At 46.5% G+C, this 20310-nt stretch overlaps 1 protein-coding gene across 4 annotated transcripts in view; it reads left to right on the forward strand.

Moving 5' to 3' along the window:
* Positions 1 to 17816, forward strand: part of ADCK1 (aarF domain containing kinase 1) — an 80647-nt gene extending 62831 nt beyond the window's left edge. For all 4 annotated transcript variants that reach the window (XM_082284075.1, XM_082284078.1, XM_082284076.1 and 1 more), the window contains 4 exons: positions 7836 to 7985; positions 8233 to 8430; positions 12084 to 12277; positions 13702 to 17816. In XM_082284075.1, coding sequence (XP_082140201.1) covers positions 7836 to 7985; positions 8233 to 8430; positions 12084 to 12277; positions 13702 to 13873 — 714 coding nt within the window. In that variant the 3' untranslated portion in view covers positions 13874 to 17816. The remainder of the gene's footprint in view (positions 1 to 7835; positions 7986 to 8232; positions 8431 to 12083; positions 12278 to 13701) is intronic.
* Positions 17817 to 20310: the final 2494 nt, after the last annotated feature.

The raw sequence follows: 20310 nt of genomic DNA on the forward strand, positions 1-20310 counted from the left end.
GCAAGCTGAGCCTCTCTCCTCTAAATGGAAAGGATCCCTGAGGTGAAAGCTCCCTTCAAACCAGGTTACTGACATTTACTTAATACCGTCTGTAGCAGGATTATCATTAAAGCTGCCCAAAAGCACATTAATCTCTCTGGATCCGTCCGAGTGCTGGATTGTAATGGCATTTAATCAGAGAAGGCTTTGATTTCTAAAGACAAGTGCAAACACTGAAATATCTGCCTGTGGAGCAGTTACTTATTCATGTACAAGTGTAGCTGAGGAGGAACATACAACTAGGATATTGACAGTGAAAGGGAAATCTGGAGAGGAGAGTTATCAAGGGTGAGCTGGCAGGAATTTTAAGGGAAGGCCACAACATGGCAGGGCTAAGAAGGGGGCGCCTGGAAACTGGTCTCTTCCTATTTCAAAACGTAAGAACATTTGCAGTCTTGGTTGGGGAGGTATATTTGGAAGAAGTCAGTAGGGCGGGGAAGAGAGAAAAATTAGATTGAGGGGCTCTCAGGGGATTTGTAGCATGCTGTATACAGGAGGAAAGTAAGGATAGCAAGCCTACTTAGAGCATGGATTTTTAAAGAAGATCCCAAATGGCACAAATGCTCCTTTTGCATCCATTCTGATTATACCTGATTAATTTAGAGAGACCTTATTTGTATACAAATCTTAACATTATCTTTGGTTTGCCGCATGGCTTCTCCATGTCCTTCCTTGTGCATTCTCTGCCTGTCTCTGCAGGGGCTGCTGTATCAGCAGGCTGTAGGACCTGTGGAGCTTCCAGATGCGGTCATGGCATGTGGTGTATTGCCTCAAACTAACCAGCCAGCTCAGGTAGCCAAGTGAAGAGTCCCCATGATCACCCTGATTTGGATTTGAGTCAAGGAAAGGAAATGATGCCATATACTTCAGCTTGCTAAGAGCCTGATCATGAGCCATGGTTGATTCAGAAGTTAGGAAAGTGTTTTGTCCAGCTGAGAATTGGAAAGCAAACAGCTAAGGTACTTAAGATGAGCTACTGTGTGCAGTTATTGCCATCTGTTACCCCATCCTACTGTGGCATTTTGCTTCTTTCTGTTACTAAATGGGTTCTGCACTGGAACGGTATCTCTTAGCTCAGTAAAGAGCCCAGTACCTTCCTGTAGCTGACAGCTTTGCAACTTGAAATATGCTTTCAGTCTGGGATTTACCCTTCTGCCAAGAGTCAGGAGCTGTAGCCGTGTAGCTGCTAAAATTTAAGTGGTATTTCCCAGGGTGGGATCCTTTTGTCAGCAGTGGAAACCTCTCATGTCTCAAGTATTTGTGCTTCTAACACTCAAGTGTTAGATGAAGCGGAGCATGGAGAAGAACACTCTTTCTGGGGAAAATGGCTACTCTTGCTCTTTGTACTTGCTGAGTTAGTCTGGGGAAAGGTTTCTTTGCAGATTGTCCTACGTTTCATCTTGTCTGAAGCTTAGTGAAATTCACAAGGCACTGATAAGCAAGAATAGTGACCTCCAGTATTTTCAGCTTTTGGACTGTGCACAGACACCAGGTAAAAGAGTTAAATTACACACAAATCTGTTTCTAACTGAAAGTTGGTATTGAACATCAATGTCAATCAATTGCTTAAGACTCAGCAAGATGCTTTACATTAAATCCAAGGAAATACCAACTGCATTTAAAGCCAAGGGAGATGATCCCCATGGTCATTTTGGGTCTGACAGAGATGCAAGAAACAATTAAAAAAACAATGACTAGTCTTCTCTAGGTGTGTCCCTTTGAGAATCTGTGCAAACTTGCAGAGTTAGTCCCTCAGTTCCCTGGGTGGATGAATCATAATGTTTCTCCCCACTTAAGTGCCATGGAAGATGGAGCATTGAGCATGAAAATAATTTCCTGAGTCCCCAACAGAGAGTACAGAACTAGTGCTAGGAGTGCACTCCAGGAGTTCTAAAAACTATTCCTGTGTCTTAATGATATCAAGTGTGTTCAGACATCACCTTGCTGTGATGCTAGATGACTGTGTAGTGATAGTACTGTCTAACAGCACTTTTGATCCTCACAACTGGATCACAGAGGACAGAGTGTTAAATAAAATCTCTACTGTGACCACCCTAATCTGCTGTGGATAAGAGCCATTTCGGAGCAGAGACACAGAAGGCTTCAAATTGTGGCTATTGTCCATTCACACCCTTTGCTAATTTGACACCAGTTTAATTGGGCAGAATTGCCCTCGCAGGATTAAGCAAACCCTTACATGATGGCTGTAATAACAACACTGAAAGCAAGCAAAAACCCAATACAGTCTTCAATCCAATTAACCTTCGATTAAGGTTCCAAAATCAATGCTATTATTTTGGCCGGAGGAGGTAATACTGAGCCCTGAGAAATGAGCTGCACAACGACCTTTACTTTTAATGAGATCAATAGAAGTTAGTGTCGCCATCTCTTGAAATAATTGGCAAATATTACAGCCAAATTAAGGCCAGAGACTAGTATCTGCTCCTGATCTAAAGAGACAGTCACAGATGGAGGTGGGACAGGAAGGGATGATGCCCTATCAGGCAGTCTCATCTAGGACTTATCAGGGGCAAGGCAGTGAGATCATCTCTACAGGACTATGACACAGTATTTTTTCCTTTGCTTTTCTTCTTTATGTCAGTTAGAGGCATGGAGGCAGAACCACTCCAGCTTGCTCACAAGTCCAGGAAAGGATCAGTGACTTTCTCCAGATAAAACCAGGCTGGTTTGTTACCTTGCAGCTAACCATGAGCATGATACATGTGCTTTTTACTGTAGGAATACTCATAAGCTCGAATTTGCATGCATTCTTTCTTTTCTGAGAGATTTCTTCCGTGTTGGTGTTTTTAAAGATACTCATTTGTGATGAACTTTCTAGAGTTCTGTTATTGTCACATCGCTCTGTCAGTGGATGTGCTGATTTGTTAAGGGGAGAGTTGCATACAGGGGCAAGGGTGACAGGTTGTCTAGGCTTTCAAAACTGATGGCAGCAATATATTGTGGCTGTGTAGATATACAAGAAGAAATATATCACTGCTGGTATCAAGCTGCACTACAGCTTGGGATCCTCTGAATTAGATGACAGAAGTGCAGTAGGTGTATTTGTTAAAATATTTGGTATGCTGGATATGACTCCATTAACTAGAAAAAGTGGAGATTAGTAGGGAAATTGCAAAGTAGGTGAGAAACTTGTGGAGGCAATGGTGGACAGAAATTACCATAGTGGAGTTTTGTGAGGTTTGCTCTTCAAACAGATCTTACTTAACAAATTGGTGATGACCTCAACATAAACAGAACTGTATCAAGGAGATTGTTGATGACACCAGGCTGGGAGGTCTGACATTATGGAGGAGGACCAGAGTAGCAATAGCCCTTGTTGGCCTTGAGGACTGAAGTAGTAGAAAGGGATAAAAAGGAGCAATGTTGAGTGAAAAGTCATGTGCTTGAAAACTAGTGAGAAGAGTTTCTTAAATAAACTGGGAGTTTGTCAGAGAGAAGTGCCATATTAGAATTAACTTTAGGATATTGGTTGCAGTGTAAGTGTGTCTTTCTTATGCAGTGGAACTGTGCAAAAGGCAGATTGACTCCTAGGACACACCAGGTGAAGGAGCACCCTGTAGAAATGGGGCAAATTTCTGCTGTTTATTATCCTGATTATTATCTGACTGGTCGACACACTGGGGTAGTAAATACTGGAGATGAATGGAACTAGTTAAACACTAGGATTATGCTAGCTAAAGAAATATTTAAACTGAACATCGTTAAAGTTAGGCTGGGATTTAGGGGAAAGGTTCTGACCATCTAAAGGGTAAATTTTTGGAACAGCTGACAAAGTTATACTTTCTGTCTCACATATTTCCAGTGAACTTGGCCAGTTTATAGAAAGACTGTGATGCTGTACAGTAACAAACCTTAATGTCTTCACTGCATTCTTATTTTCTTCTGTATTTGTTTGTAACTCACATAGGATGGTTTGTGACATGTAGCATCCTTGCCAGATTGATACATGAAAAGCACTTCTTGTGCTTAGGTTGGTGGAGAGTTACTCCTAGGTCGGGCTGTTATACAAGTATCTGTCACTCTGTTGTTTGATTGTTGTCAGCAATCTGTTTATTCCTCAGCTCTGTTTTTTTTTCAAAATGAAAACATTGGGCTGAAAGTGTGGGGTTTCCCTGACACCGTGTCATGGTCATGTTGCATAATTTTGCAATGGCAGGTTGGTATTTGCATTGACTGGTAAGGCCACAGGCTCACTTGGTGACTGTAGTCATCATGTTCTGCTGCTGCACAGACAGGCAAATTTAACTTCTTTTAGGCAATAACACACCCTCTGGCAATAGGCAAGGACATGCCTCTGGCCAGACCTAGAGCCTGATGTCATCCTGATGTATCAAGCTAAGCTCTGCTTGCTGATTAGCATAGTTTTTGTTATGCCTAAAATATGTGTTATGCCTAAATTATGCCATTCATGATTACACCTGCTTCTGCCTAGTTGTATTTCTTGTAGCACATACAGAACTACAAGTGCTTCTGCTTCCTTGCTATTCAAACCTAACTGGTAGACTGTTCCTCGTCTGCCATTCCTTAGCCAGCTTTGGAATCTTCAGCTCTCTTTTAATCTTTTTCCCAAGTAAATCCCTCCTGCATCCTGCTCATTTATTTGCTTTCTCTGAACTCCCTCTGTGTAGTCTGCATCTCTTGTCTTAATGAGGTGTCTGGAAGTGAATGCAGAATTCCAAGAGTGATTATTATTTTTTTACAGTGTGCAGCAGAACAATGCTGAGGGACACTGGTAATGATAAAGACCTTGTTTTGTTGGATGATAAACAGGGAAAGGACTGATGACCTCTCTGTGTCATAACAAAAAGCCTGTGTGTTAACTTTGGTCTTTGCTTCTGTAAATCATTGCAACCTTTTTTCTAATTTGTGATGCACCTTCACCCTGAGGTCTTACACAGCTGAAATGCATGCTGAATTCCTCCCTTCTCCTGAGCAAAGGTTTTCATAAGTCTGTTTTCTCATTTCACCTCGCTGTGTTCTTCCAAAGTGAATTCTGTAGATATTATTTATCCAGTGTCTTCTCAATAAGGGTGGAATAAGGGCCCGAAGTGACAAGGCACAGTACTGAAGAATTAATGTATATAAAGGTTTCATATTTTTTTCCTAAACTTTTTCTCAAGAAATGTGAACTTCCTTTGTCTGAATTACAATGATAGGTTGTTATTCATATTACACTCTAAGACCTAGAGTGTAAAGCTTCCTATTTTGTTTAGAATTTGGCAGTATTGTTACTTTCTATCTTAATTTATTTTGTATCCCATTTTAGAGGTATGACAACAGACAAAACTATGTGTAAGTACTTTAGTGTGCACCACAGCTCCATGGTAAATTTTTTCCAAAAGTGAAGACTGTTTATATGCTTGTGTCATAAATCCCTGTAAAATATCTTTTGTATGCTAATGAAATAGTACAGAATACATTCATATGTCTTAAAGAAGCCATAAAGTTTAGTTGAAGATACTGGAGATACTCAAGGTTGCATGTTGGGGGAGAGGTAAATGTAAGTACAGCAGGGAAGAGAGAGAGGATGGGGATCTTGCAGTGAACATTGTCTTCTACCCGTGACGCAGCGTGTGGGTCTGAGCTGGGCTATGACCCCTCTGTTTTCATGGGAGGATGGGAAGATGGATCTCGAGCTGCTTTTGTGTTGCATCATGGGCTGCAAGAGGCTATGACCATAGACCTATTTAGTCACCTTTCTGCTGATGGTGACTCAGGAGGGGGGACCTTCTCTGCATCTGGAGCTTGCAGCCGTATCATAAGATGCTGCTATGAGGGTGGCATGGATAACTTGGTGAGAGGCGTTTTTGTAGGATCCTAGGATATTTGGGGTTTGGAAGGGAACCTCAGGAAGGCTTCTATCAAATCTCCTTCTAAGGCAGGGTCAGTTATGAGGTCAGACCAGCTTACTCAGGGTGTTAGCTAGTCAGCTCTGTGAAACCTCTAAGGATGGAGATTGCACAACCCCTTCAGCCATGTCCAATCAACCGGTTTGTGGAACTGCCAGCCCTTGTCTGGAAATCTGTTCGATGGGTATGAGGCATCATATTGGGCCCCAGATTGTCCCCAAGTCCTCATTTTCAATAATTCTGTGCTTTTCCATGCCCCTGGAGGACAAGCAGCTGAGACAGCGAGGGCCAAGCATGGTTAGTCCAGTGTGTGCACCAATGTCAGGATTGATGCTGTGATCAGTCATGATGTCGGAGTCCATTCCTTCTGGTGTACAGGTCCCTGGGAGGCTTTGTGAATGAGTGACATGATGGGCTTAAAACAGACTATTTGGCACATCCTTGGACTGTCAGCAAGGGCTACTCATCTCTTCTAGGAGATCACAGCACCTGGTACTTTGGTCGTATCTAATTTTAGAGCCTGCCGATCAAGGAGACTTGTAAGGGTCACTTCATGGCTCTGGTGATCTCTGCCAGTGATTCAGAAGGGAAACATCACTCCCCTCAGTCAGTACTTAAAATAACACCTGCATAGTGTTAGGGAAGCTGCACTACAGGAGGTCATAGGGCTGTGCTGTGCCGTCTGTGTGGGTGAATCATCTTGGAGCAGGCCAGCATTCCCTGTGATTCAGCAGTGGTTCCAGGTCCCACTTGAGGGACAGAGGATTGTTTCACCTGATCATACTGCTGTCCCTGTTGGTGTGCTGCAGGAAGGGTTCTTGTTCTTTCTCCTCATTTGTAGTTATTTGGCCACTATTCATAATGAACGCTCTTCTTAGAGGTGGCCACATTTCAGAAGTGGGTAAAGCAAGCCCTTTCTTGTCTGTCTGGTTTTCTGCAGGATGAGCTGTCGTTACTATCCCTGTTACCTCTTCTACCACTTCTGCTTGTGGGCACAGCTGCCCCTTTGCTGCTTACACAGTGTGTCTGGAGACATGCTTGGAAGGATTTATAATGACTGTCTTTTAATTGCTTATTCAGCACTCTGCTGTGGAGCACTGTGCCTCTCTGGGATGGCAGGGAGGGCTGGTGGTGGGATGGCAGAGCAAGGCTGCTGTGTTAGTGCGTGGCAAGGGATTGATCCCGTGCCCTGGGGATGTTTGCTTGCTCCTAGGACATTTTTAACTTTAATAACATCTCTTGGTGATAAGGAGCAGTAGTGTGGAGAGACACAACAGTGACAGGGTGATTTAAACAGCTTTTCTGTGCTTCTTCATCTTCACAGACATTGCAAATCAGATTAGCATGGGTCTCAGAAAAGGAAGAGGGAAAGTGGGGAACAGTGTGATGAGGGAGGGGAGAGGGAACCCATGTTCATTCTGGTGAGGAGACTGAGAGGCTGAGTGCCCCCCACCCCTTCTCCACTGTGTCCTGCTGCCATCCATGGATGGAAACACCTGAGTATTCCTCCATGCAATCTCATCCACCTCAGCAGCATATTCCATGCCTTCCCTGTGAATGTGTATCTGCCACTATCTGCTGTCCTACTTTCCTCCTCATTATCAGAAACCCCATTCCTACCCACAGGTACTATCTCTTCTTTATGATAGACAAGTGTCCTTAAATAACCCCAGATCCCACAAACACCTTCATGGTGCTCCCTGGATGGATCCTTCCCTGAATGCCCTGGACCACCCTGCTACCTGTAGATGCCAGCAGCCACCTTGTGCATCCATCCGTGTGAGGAGCTGCAGGAACTCTGCATGAGGACATCAGCATGTACAGACCCTTGCTCCCTGTAGGATTGTCACATGGAGGCTGCTTCCCCTCCCCAGCAGGCATCCTACTGTGGGTGGCAATCTGTGACCATGTCTTGTCTCCTCACAGATCTCTCGCAACTTGGGGAAGCTCTACAGCGAAATGATCTTTGTGAATGGCTTTGTGCACTGTGACCCACACCCAGGCAATGTGCTAGTGAAGAAATGTCCAGCCTCTGGCAAGGCTTACATTATCCTCCTGGATCATGGGCTCTACCAGGTATGTAGGTGTGATGGGCTTCCAGGGCCTTGTGAGGCTGCCTTTGGGCGTCACGCTGAAAGAGCACACTCAGCTGGAACCTTGCCCCTCTAAGCACATATAAATACATTTTTCCTATTACTTCCATGACCCTCCAATGATATTTTTTACTCTGAAATGGAGGACAGGGCACGGGTAAGGGGTGCAAGACTTTTCTCCCTGTTTCCTGTCCTCTGTGGGCTTCTGGGGACCATGTCTCCCTTCCCAGGTGCTGAGCGAGTCATTCCGCATGGACTACTGCCGCCTTTGGCAGGCCCTCATCAAGGCCGATATGAAGAGGGTGCAGAAGTACAGCCGACGGCTTGGGGCGGGGGATTTGTATCCTCTCTTTGCCTGCATGCTGACTGCCAGATCTTGGGAGTCTGTCAACAGGGGCATTGACCAGTCACCAGTCTCTGCCAGCGAGGTAGGTCTTGTGTGTCTTTCCCTAACATGTGCCCTTGCTTCTCCTCAGGTGCCTTTCTTTGTTAAAATCACTTGCACCACTGAGATTACAGCAGTGCTGGGTAGCCCCTGGCAGCTCTGTAGCAATTTCTGCTTTGATAACTGAGCTAGCAAAAGCCAGGACTCCTTCTGCAATGTGTTTCATAGTGGCTGAATTTAATTTCCCGGATTCACTTGTCATGGGCTGCCTAAATTTTTTATAATACTTGAATACCTAAGTGTTCACCGTTTCTGGCTGGGGAAACATTTCTAGATTGTCCTTTTCTTAAAAAATTGTTGAATGTGGCTGTGCAGGAAACCATCAAGGAGGCTAGGATAAGGTACAGGAGACATAAAGGTTTGGTGGGAAGACATGAGAAGGATAATGCATTATCACTATTCATGTAAATGACTATCAGCACTGATATAAACTCCTAAAAACCCCTGGAAATTACCTCCCAATCAAAAACCCTATTAACTTGGAGTCAAGGTTGCTTAACTGCAGATCCTGTCAACTCAATCACTACAAATCTGGGAAATTGCACTTACATTCTCCACCCTTTCATATCCACACATGCTGGGATCCTTCTCACGCCTCCTCGCACACCTGATACACACATAGCCCACCTTAAGAATAGTAGCAGCCCTGCCAACTGTGCTATTTCTAGAGAGGAACTTAAAGTGATGTGATCCAGCCAATGGACGAATGTCTGTAAATAGAAGTGTGTTGTATCCTATGGTTTGCTTTTATCTGCACATATTTACAGTAGAAAGGATGAAGTTCATTTAAGTAGTGTTATAATATTGTCCTATGAAATTCTCTTCTAAAAGTTCCTTCATTTTGATGGATGTGGCAGAATTTGCTGCACTGGCTTGTTGTTATCAATAGCAATGAGTAGGTCAGATACCTTGGGTAATGGACCCCTCCCCAGTAATTTGATTGGTTTTTATCTGAGTTAATTTTCTGTACATCAGAAATAATATAATGACTGTCTAACAGAACTGTGCTTATCTGGTGAGTTTTGTAGCTGGTAGCTCCAGAAAAAGATTCATAGGTGCCAAAGCAAATTGGCACAGCGTTGACTCCAATCCTACCAGGCCAGTGTTGAATCTGAGCTAGTGAGCAATGTTTATTCCCAACTTGCTTTTGAGGGTTACACCAGGGGTGTAGCTGCAGCCTCATGGTACCCTGTGTGTGCTAATGAACTTTGTCATTGAGTTGAATTGCGTGTATGGAACCAGCTCTGTTGTCTTTGCCTACATGACACAATTAATGCTGAAACTAGATAATCCTGCAGCAGATAATGGGGAGCTGAGCAGATTTGCTGTGGCATTAGGAAATGAGCTGCTGCTTGCCCTTACTTTAGAGGTGAATTGAAAGATTTTATCAGCAGCAAGAGCTGAGCGCTGTGTAGGCAGGTACCATCAGTGCAGAGCTCCAGAGAGTGTGCATGAGATGTATCAACATGACAGCAGCCTGTGAGACAAGGAACCAACCTTCCTAAACAAAATCTTATCTGTAGTACTGTACTCAGTCTGGGGCACTGCATCTTGAGAAAGGTTTGATGAAACTGGGGAAGTCCAGTAGGAGTCTACAAGGACTAGTGGCCAAGCAGATGCAACCCTTGAGGTAAGTCTGAGCAAGTTAGGTCAGAAAAAAATCTAGAAAAGGCAGGTCAAGAAGAGTTGTAGAAGTGATTTTCAAATTTCTTGAAGAGAGCTGCAAGCAGGACAAGCAGTCATGGGTTTAAGTTTAAATTCAGCTAAACATGAGAAAAGCCAGATCTAACGGCAAAGCAGTGAAATGCTAGTGCAGATGGTCTGGGGAGGTTTCAATTTGTGTTACTGGAGAGTTTTAGGTGCAGGCTGGGCAAATGTAAGAGGATTGCCATAGGTATAGTTCCTGCCTTAAGCCAGGGCCAGGCAGCTGATCGCTCAGGGTGGCTGCTAGCCTCATCTCATCTGATTTTATGATGTCTTTTGCTGCATCCTGCAGCAGCCTCAGCAGCTGCAGCCAAGGGGCTTTTCTCAGGTCCTGTGGCATAGCTTACTTCTTCCCCTGTACACAGGCTTTGCCCTTGACAGAAAATGACAGTTCTGATGACAGATCATGTGGTTGTTTTGTGATGTGGACAAGCAGCTGGAGCTAAAAATAAAAAGAAAAGAAATAGAAAAGAAAACCTATGTGTGGAAAATAATGTAGGCTCTGCAATGATGCTGGCTGGGAAAAGGGATAAGAGATAATCAGCGAGGAATTTTCTGCCAACAAATAATGGAACAAAACAATTAACATTTAGGAGAGCTAAGCATCTTCTTGCTGAAGCCTTGTGTATCTGGTCAATGATAGAAGCAGGAGGACACAAAGATTTGTTTGTCAGTAGCAAAGCAGCCATGGTGGTGTGTGAGCTGTGTACATCTCTGACCATCATGACCTGCACACTCAGTTTGTGCAGGTCTGTTCCTTTATAATAAGTTTGAAGTTCACAAAGAGTGAGTGTGAGATCCCACATCATGAAATATAGGCCATCCCTCATTCCAGAGGAGAGAAGGCTTTAGAGCTGTCATTTCCCACAAAGGAGCTCCTTCCTGTAAGAAATTATTTACTGCCCCTCTGCATGTGTCCTCCTGGATTTTGGAGATTTCAGATGTTCCAGGGACTTGTCTTTGGATTTCATGTCATGATTCATGACATGGCCTCTGTAAGAAGAGGTAGGGACATGGTTTGCATATAGGATCAGCTCCCAGCTACACTGTGCTACATTTACTGGGATGGTGAGGGAAATCTCAGATCTAAAAACAGGCAGAAGAGGCAGAGCTGACTGTCTTGCATGCTCTGGTGGCTTGTATTTGGAGAGGAGCTCATCTTATGTGGCTCAGGCTGTAGCCTGTAAGTTATCACTGGGTTCTTACAGTAGGCAATGTATTAGTTGGAATCTGGAGAACCAGAGAACATGAAGGATTGCCTTGGACTTAAACTCTTCCCTTAATTATCTGCTACTGGCTGCTGTAATAGAGGATATAGGTCTAGATCTGACAGGTGACAATTTTTGATCTTTTGGGTTAACATGATGCTTAACTACATAATGCTTTCTCACCTCTGCTGAATTGTGTCGAGGACAGAGGACTAAACTAGGCCTTGGAAACAGCTTCACCGGTATAGCATAGAGCCATCAGTTGCATGGGGCAGGAAAGAGCAAGCAGCCTGGTTGTCTTGCAGCATGCCTCCACCTTCCTGAGCAATCTTGCTACCTGCAGCTCTGCCCCTTTTGGGGCTCGTGAGGTGAGAAGTCTCCAAGGGCAGTAATGAATTCTGGTTGCTGCAGGCTGCCTAGGACCAAGAACCGAGATAACAGTGAGTGGCTGTTCTCCTGAGAGGCTATTAATACTACCAGTGAGGAGATAGGTCCTTATCTCACCAAGGGACAGATGGGATATGGCAAGAGTGATCTGTGCTGTGAGTGCTGTGCCCAGTGTCTGCAGGAAAGGAGGACAGAGCTCTTTAGCTTCTGGCCTAGTGTCATGGTCTGTAAAAACACTGTCTCTTCCTGGCAAATCTCAGCTGCATCTGGACCTGGATTTCCCATGTACTCTCACCTTCTCTCTCTTTTCTCCCTGATACGACCTGGCTGGCCACAGGACATGGAGATCCGGTCCAACGCTGCTGCTTACTTGCCCCAGATCACCCAGCTCCTCAACAATGTCCCCCGCCAGATGCTGCTTCTGCTGAAGACCAATGACTTGTTAAGGGGGATTGAGTCAGCCCTGCACACACGGGCCAGTGCCAGCTCCTTCCTCAACATGTCTCGCTGCTGCATCAGAGCTGTTTCCACGTGAGTCTCTTAAGCAGGCACCAGAGGCCAGACAGGGAGCAGCAGGAGCTGACTGTCCCTGTGGTCCAGGAGATGAGGGAGATCCCAGGTACAGCAGGCCAGTCAGGGTCCAGTCCCACTGCAGCTGAGCAAGGCGAGCAGGACAGACCCTGAGATGGTGGTCAGATCCAATCAAAACTCCTCATGATAAGGCAGCATGCTGGTGATGTGGCAGGTCTAAAAACAAACCAAAGTCAATCTGTAGATTATGTCCAGTGGTTGTCAAGCAGATCCCTGGTGACAAGACAGGGCTGAGGTCAAGCAAAGAGGTCAGTATGTGACTTGAGGTCCAGGCCATGGGGCTTCACAGCAGGGCATGAGTTGGGGACCATTACTCTTCCAGTGTAGCTCAGGCGGGAACAGAAGGTGCAGGTCTGAGATTAACTGGGGTTCCTGGGCCTATGACCAGAGGGTTGGGGGAGGTTCCAGGCTAGTCAGGGTCATTAAGGCTTATTAGAGGCCCCCACTCAGGGGGCCTGACAAGCCTCTGACTTGACTTCTTGGCCTATTACTCTTAGCTGTGGGTCTTGTCCCCTCATTGTGGTCCTACCTCTGCTCAGTTACACATCTCAGCCTTTGTCTATGCTGTTCTCACATCCATCAGCCTCTCCAGACAACTAACCTGTCACCCTGGGGCTGGGGACAGGGATAGAGTTGGAGGCCTTAGGTTAAGGGTTTAGGATTTGTCCCCCCAGAGGAGGGGAAGGGGCTTCCTGCCCATTACAGGCATTACCACTGGGTGGTATTTGTGGGTAGGATAGATCTGCAAGTTCACTGCACCCTGATTGAGGGAATTGGGCTGACTGAAGATCAGGCTGATGTTTAAAAGCCAGGAACAGGAGTTGTGCAAGTGATTTCCATCTGTGAGTCTTATGAGTCAATGCACTTCTGCCTCAGATTCCTCCTCCTTGCAGATGAAATAACAGTAATTTCTCGGGCTGATGAGGGACCTATGAATCCCAATTAGCCCCTGCTAAAGAAAGGTGGAGAAATACTTTTCCTGGAATCTGTGTGTCAGGATTGCTGGACTCTTACAAGTGTGCTACCAGGAAAAGCAGTAGGAGTGTGCACCTGTCCCTGTGAGCTGAAGTGAAGCTGGGCATAGAAGCAGAGGGCTGCCATAACCCAGGATCACTATGCACAGTGGGAAGAGAACTGAGTTCACAAGGGAAGCAGGCTGTCTCTCCTGCCAGATTCATTCTAAGAAAGGCAATCCCCAGCTCCTCAGAAGCACTGCTTAGAGAAAATCCCTGCTTCCTGGGGATTCTCCAGATGGCAGATATTGCCCACCCCTGGGGAGGGTCAGTTGTACGGATGATGTAGGACAGGCCTCCCTCCTGGGCTGTTTCCTGCTGGATCTAATGCAGCTGTTTCTCTCATTCTAGGTACCAGAGGAACAAGAGTCACTCGCTTTACAGGAGGGCCCAGATCTCACTCGCAGAAGCCCTAAGCCTGTGGCAGATCAACTTGTATGAACTCTTTCTGTGGCTGAAGGGGTCCCAGCTGGGGAACTGGGTCATTGCTCTCCTGAGACGGATGCACCATTTCACATACTGACATGAACTGGTGGGAGAGGCCTGGGTGTTCCCTCCCTCCTTTCTGCTCTCCATGGCACATTTGCCTTTCTCACTGTTTCTGTTTTTGGGTCTTACTCCACATCACACACTGCACTGTCCTTGTCTTTTACAGCATTAGCTTCCTCTGTGGTACAGAGAAGTTGAGTTGGTACCAGAGCCCTATTGTTTTGTGGTTTAGGAAAAGTAGGTGCATGATGCCTTGTGTCAGGAAAGACAGGAAAGTATACTTTCTTTCCTCATTTGTGCAGGTTAAATTCCACTCAGATTCTAGTGGGATCGCACCAGAAGCAAATACCTCTTTGACTCTTTCTTAAACAATCTTAAAGAATTTAAGAGAATCCCAACCCTACCTAGAATGCCCCAAAACATTTCTCAGACCCTCAGAGAGAGGTGGTAAGTCCCTTTAAATTGCAATAGGGTTTATATTAGTTTGTACAATCTCCTTAGTCTGATTTCTGTTCAGGTGTGTAGAAGGTTTCTCAGACTAGTGAGGCCTTGTGGAAAGCTGTCACTAGGGTTTTCTCTTCCAGCACCAGGGAAATAGGACTCACATGGTAAGAGTGGTGGACTGGGAGTCTGACTTTCTAAGGTTCATCTCCAGTCCTGTCAGCAGGTGCCTCTGTTTTTGGACTTCTCCTGGCCTGTTTCCTTGCAGGTGAAGTGTGGGAAGAGGACAGTGATCTTGCCCCTCTTCTCAAATTCAGGGGAGGCAGTAGGAATGACAACTCAGGGCTCTGAAACTGCTGGTAATGTATGTGTACTGTACAATACTTCCACACAACAAAATAAATGAAGACCTTTGGGGGAGGGATGCTTGGCTGTGCACTAGAGTTATGTTTGGGCCTCTATCCTAAGTCCTGTTTCCACAAGTGAGTGATGCCAGGCAGTGCCGGCAATTTCTTGTAAGTAAAATGTCCACTTGGTCTTTCCTCTATCCAAGAGGTTCGTACCACATCTGAGTCCTCTGGTGCTGCATCAGATGTGTGTTGGGATGGAATGGAGGAGCAAGCATCTTTCTGCTGGGGGGACACCTCACACCCTGCTGTCCAGATCCATGCTGAGCCTGCGTCCTCCCTGCCTGTGGAAGTGCGCTGCAGCACATCTGTGAGATGTCACCATCCCCATGCCACACTGAGCATTTCACCTCGTCACTGCCTGTGATATTTTACTGCTCCAGCCTCAAACAAAAACCTGCCATTAGCTCAGTGGTGCAAGTGACAGGTCTGATGGCTCTGACTCTGCAGTTGTGGGACAGCTACCAGAAAGTCTCATCTAGAGGCTTGCTTTATGGGAGACATGTTTGAGATACTGGGAGACATCTCTGCTGCTTGTAAGAATTCCTTTAGCCAGAAAGGGTGGATGGTGGTGACTGCTCACATCATCTCAGCTTTTGTCATAAACTGTCTTGGTGAAAGGGGACATGAAGGACAGGATGGGAATGTCTCTCTACTGTCAGAAAGCTTGCTAAGCTGAGGGTTACTCAGGTGCCAAGCTGGGCCTGAGAGCAAGCTACAAGAAGGCCATTCACTCTCCCAGTTCCCATACAATTTCCCAACTTGCACGGATGCAAGACCCGGCCTTGAAGTGAGTTCATTTGCTTGGGAAGGAGTGGGAAGGGAAGCAGGGCACGCAGTGCAGGTGAGTGTGTGTGTGTGAGTCCCTGGGGAACCAATCATCTTGCTGGCTGTGCAGGGAAGGGAAGGAATATAATCCAGAAAAAGTACCTGACTGCTGGTGGGCTTGGGCATGATGGGTTAGGGACTGCAGATGTACAGACAGTGGCTGTGTACACGCACAAGCATGTAGGCAGAGCTGGCTGGCTCAGGACTGCCAAGAGGTGGTGTGTGATTGGCAGAATTGTGGATAGGGTATTACTGAATGGGGGCTTGAGGTCTCTTTGTGTAGTCAATCACCTGATCCTGGCATTAACTCTGAGCCCTTCCGACTTTGGGGGCAGCAGTAGGAGTGATGTGCTCTCTGATCTTTGCTAAGAGCAAAAAAGAAGCCCTGGTAAGACTGAATGTCCTTGCAAAGCTTGTTCCTGACCCATGCAATGACAGGTCGTAGATTCCCTTGGCTTCTCAGTTGTATGATGGCATCAGGGAATGGAGTGGTGGTAATTGCAGGATGAGATTCCTGAGTCGACAAAGAGTCACAGGGGCCTTGGAATACTGGGCCTGCAGCCTGTACATGACTAATCTTTGCTCATCTGAGCAGTCTGGCTGAATCACTGCCTTGCTCAGGCACTTACAGCTGGTAGGCTGGCCAGTATGGGCCTGACTTGTTCTCATCACAAGTAGAGCTCCTTTCAGAATGGTGGCCTGGTGTGCCTTGTTAAAGTCCCAGAGACCCTCTAATAATGGTCACCAACTGCATATCCTCGCCTTGTAGCTGCCTCTGCAAATGCCTTTGCCTGTTCGTGGCTGGATATGCTGACCAGAGCACTGTCTGGGTCTCTCATCTGTGAGTGAAAGCTCCTCCCATGTTTAGGTCCTCATTTCTAGAGAATCCCATGTTGTGGAGAGGCTCCCTGCAGCTGGCATTTGCACTGGCTGTCAAGCTCATAGTGTGCTCTCAACTATGCATGTTCTTTCAGTCCTTAAAAATCCCACCACATGACTGCTAGTTCTGCTACCTGAGGAAGGTCCTGACTCTAAAAGTGGTAGGGAACCAGCAGCCCCTCAGACTGGTTTCTGGCAGTGTACAGCAGGCAGAGAACAGGGTATATTTGGCAAAGCTTTGTCTATTGACATTAGTTTCTGCTGGGAGGCTGTGTTGCAGTGTTAGCAGAGGGACTCCTCCATCAGTTGTGCTCAGCTCTCACCCTTCCCATAGTCAATCAATGAAGGTTTGTCTTAGGAAAGTACAAGCAAATACATGGAGTTTGACCCTTTACCATTTCTGCCTTGTCTTTTTGCTGAAAGCTCTCAAAGGTGAATGTGCTAACAGGGTTTTGAAAAGACACTTTCTCATCACAATTTGCAGTTGTCAAACTGGGTAACCTGGATCAGCTCTGTGCACTTGGCCTCTCCTTCCAACCTGCATTTATTGTTGTTTTCACCACCAGCAAACACAGCTTCTGCTGCTTTGCTTGCAGGCAGCACATGGGTTGCTGTCTGCCCAGCTTCATCTGTGAACAAAATGAAGTTTAGTGCAGACACTAAATACTGACCTTGCAGCCCATCAACTCTTTCTCAGGACTAACGTGGGGGTAAGAGCTGGGACCAGAGGTGCAAAACTGATGGGTATCTTTCAGCTCCTGTAATACGAAGTACTGTGTTGTAGCCTTATGGGATCACCAATCCTAGTGGTCTCAGATGTGTTGGGAAACCAGTGGACATTTCATCTAGCACTTAAATGTACCATCATTACATCTGCTGGAGGTGGAAAATGGGGCAGTCAGGGAAAGTGAAGTTGCCATGCAAAACTTCAAGAATCTCAGGTATGAAGTGAACATGCTTTTGCACATCCAGCTGAAGAAAAACCAGAGAGAGCATTAGTCCAGGTGGAACAGCATAGACTTTGCCTAGCCCATCTAGTGAATGCTAATGATGATGACTGGGTGGCATATAGATTTGCAGATCAAGGCTGCATGGTGCCCTCTGCCATCTTGCAGGGCATACAAACCTCATGCACTTGCAGTGTAGAAGCTTTGGAATGAATCACACCCTGCTTCCCACAGCATATGTCTTTTGAACTGTGACTTGTATGCAGCTTGTCCAGCGTCAAAGTCATTCCCCTCACAATGACTCCCCCTTCCAGGGCATCACTTGGCAGGGCTCTTCCCCCACCTCCACTGTGCATCTCTGCGTCCTCTGGTACTATTCCCTCTGCCCCCATGCCCTGAGTCCAAAGGGGTATGGGCAGCCTGCTGGGTCCTGGAGCATGCAAGAAGGTGTCACACATGGCGGGCTGTGCCAAGATGCCCAGCAATCAGGTGGGAATAGAGGGAGGGTGTAACAGTGGGGAAACTGCAACACACATATCAATCAACTAGGCATGTGGAAAAGAAATATATATGGACCAATTCCTGATAGATGTTTCAGAGATGTTTATTTCTCCAGCTGCATGGCTGAGGATCTGCCGAGGAACTGCTACAGTCACTGGACCTGAGGGTGCTTGCCCGCGCAGGGAACACACAAGAACCAATGGGGAATGAGGCTGAGCAGGGGCAGGGAAACCCCGTGCCTGTGCCCTCAGGGCCCCTCTGCCAGGACCCCATGGCAGGGGGGGAGGGACCACAACATTTCACCCATTTATTTTTAACAAAAAGACATTTAAAACTTAACATTGAAAACAACTGGATAAACATAACAAGAACAGTTTCAAAACAAAACAAGCCACCCTCCTGAGTCTTTAAATGTCCAGACAGATTCTCTGGAACATCTTAATGCTGACAGAAGGGAGACAGGACTCTCTGGGCATGCTTTGTGGGGAAACTGAGGCAGGAGAGGGTTTCTTCCATTTGTACCTGTTGGAACTCTAAACAACAATAGTTAATTTTTTCCCTCCCTCTTTTCATCCCCCACTCAGCATTGGAAAGGGATTTTTGAGAAAACAATTGGCAAAGGCATGGTTTTGTGAGGGAAACCATGGGTGAAAAAATGGATTGGGAATATACTGGGGGTAATAGGATATAGGGTAAAAGGGAAAGGTGGGATTAGGAAAGGGAGACTGTAGCGGGGACTTATAAAGGAGATATTGTCTAACATGACTACAATTTTTAGCATATATACTGCCTTTTACAGAAACACCATCAGGCCCAGTGACCTCTGATGCTTGTAACCCTTTTCTACCTTGCTCAATTTTGAACTCCACCACCTCTCCATCTGCCAAGCTTGGGATGCATTTTTCAGGGTTATTCTTTTTAATAGCAGTTTTATGAACGAATATGTCTTCTTGGTTCACACATCTCTCTATAAAACCATAATTTTGTTTAACATTATACCATTTTACTATTCCTAAAACCTTAGCTACAGTGATTTTTTCCTTTTTTCAAGTGGTTGCTGTTTTCTGTCTTGCTACGTTTTTGCTTTCTCTTTTGCTTTTGCTCGCTCCCATGTTGGAATTGCCAGGGTTGTCAGTGCTGCCGGGGCCATCAGGGCTGCTCGTGTCTGTGCGCTCTTCCTGGGGTCGCAGTCGGGGCCGCACAGGCCGGGCCGGGCCACGCTGCTCAGCTCCCCGCACGCCGCTGCCTCTGCTCTCAGCTGCACTGCCACTGCCTGGGGTCACGCCCATGTCTTGGCTGGGCCTGCGAGCGACACCCCCCCCGCGCCCTGCTCCAGCGCGTTTCGGCTCGGCGCGGCTCTGCTCCGCCGCCAGCCACCGCCTGCACGCCGCTCCTCTCACGGGGCTCGCTCCACCACGCGCTGCGTGGGGCCGGGCGGGCTCCCACCGTGCCTCGCTCTGCTGCCGACACTGCAGCTCGTGTCACTCTGCCCGCGCGTGGGAACTGCCTCATTGCTGCTCACAGAGCACTCGGTCCACGTGGCCTGGGTCACACAGTCCCTGAAGCAGTTTTAACTTCGCAAGGACACATCTGACATTGCTCAACAGTCTCGGTAATTAAATAATATTCATGAAAATATTCTTCCATCGGCATATATTTTGACTCAGAAATTAACTGTGTCCAAACGGTTTTCCAAAAGTCTTTGGTAAGAATTAAATCCCAAGAAACATAGAAAAAGTTCTTAAGCAACCATGCCAGGAAGTGTTTCAGTTCCTTTTGAGCTTGAATTAAGCTAAAATTTACAAACTGTTGTTCAAGAGTCTTTTCAAGTTTAAGGTAAGTGTCCATATGCAGCTTGGAGAGCCAAGAGTCTTTCCAAGGTTCATCCATAGTTTAGATAGAGAATAGCAAAACGAAACGAGAAATCCAGAGTTTACTCACAAATCAGTCGCTGTCCTTAGGGCTCGGGGGTCGTCCTGCCCGCATTATCCACCGTTTGTTACAGCGGGGAAACTGCAGCACGTGTATCAAACAAGGAGGGCCATGGAAAAGAAATATATATGGACAGATTCTTGATAGATGTTTCAGAGATGTTTATTTCTCCAGCCGCATGGACGGAGCTCTGCCGAGGAACTCCTCAATCACGGGACCCGAGGGTCCCTGCCCGCGCAGGGGAACACAAACCAACCCATGGGAACGAGGCTGAGCAGGGGCAGGGAAACCCCGTGTCTGTGCCCTCAGGGCCCCTCTCCCAGGACCACATGGCAGGGGGAAGGGCCCCAGCAGGAGGGATGTCTGGAGTGATACAGCCCTCAGGGCAGTCAGTGCCTTTTTCCTTTCATCCCCCAACAACTGAATGGCTAGAAAGAGGGTATGGATATTTCTTCTTCCTTGGCTCCTGTCTAGAAGTAAGAGGCTGGGGCTGGCTTTTGCCTCTGCAGCCTGAGCTCTGTCCATGCCCTTCTCAC

The sequence above is a fragment of the Coloeus monedula genome (genome assembly GCF_965178545.1).
Source record: "Coloeus monedula genome assembly, chromosome: 6".
Classification (NCBI taxonomy): domain Eukaryota; kingdom Metazoa; phylum Chordata; class Aves; order Passeriformes; family Corvidae; genus Coloeus; species Coloeus monedula.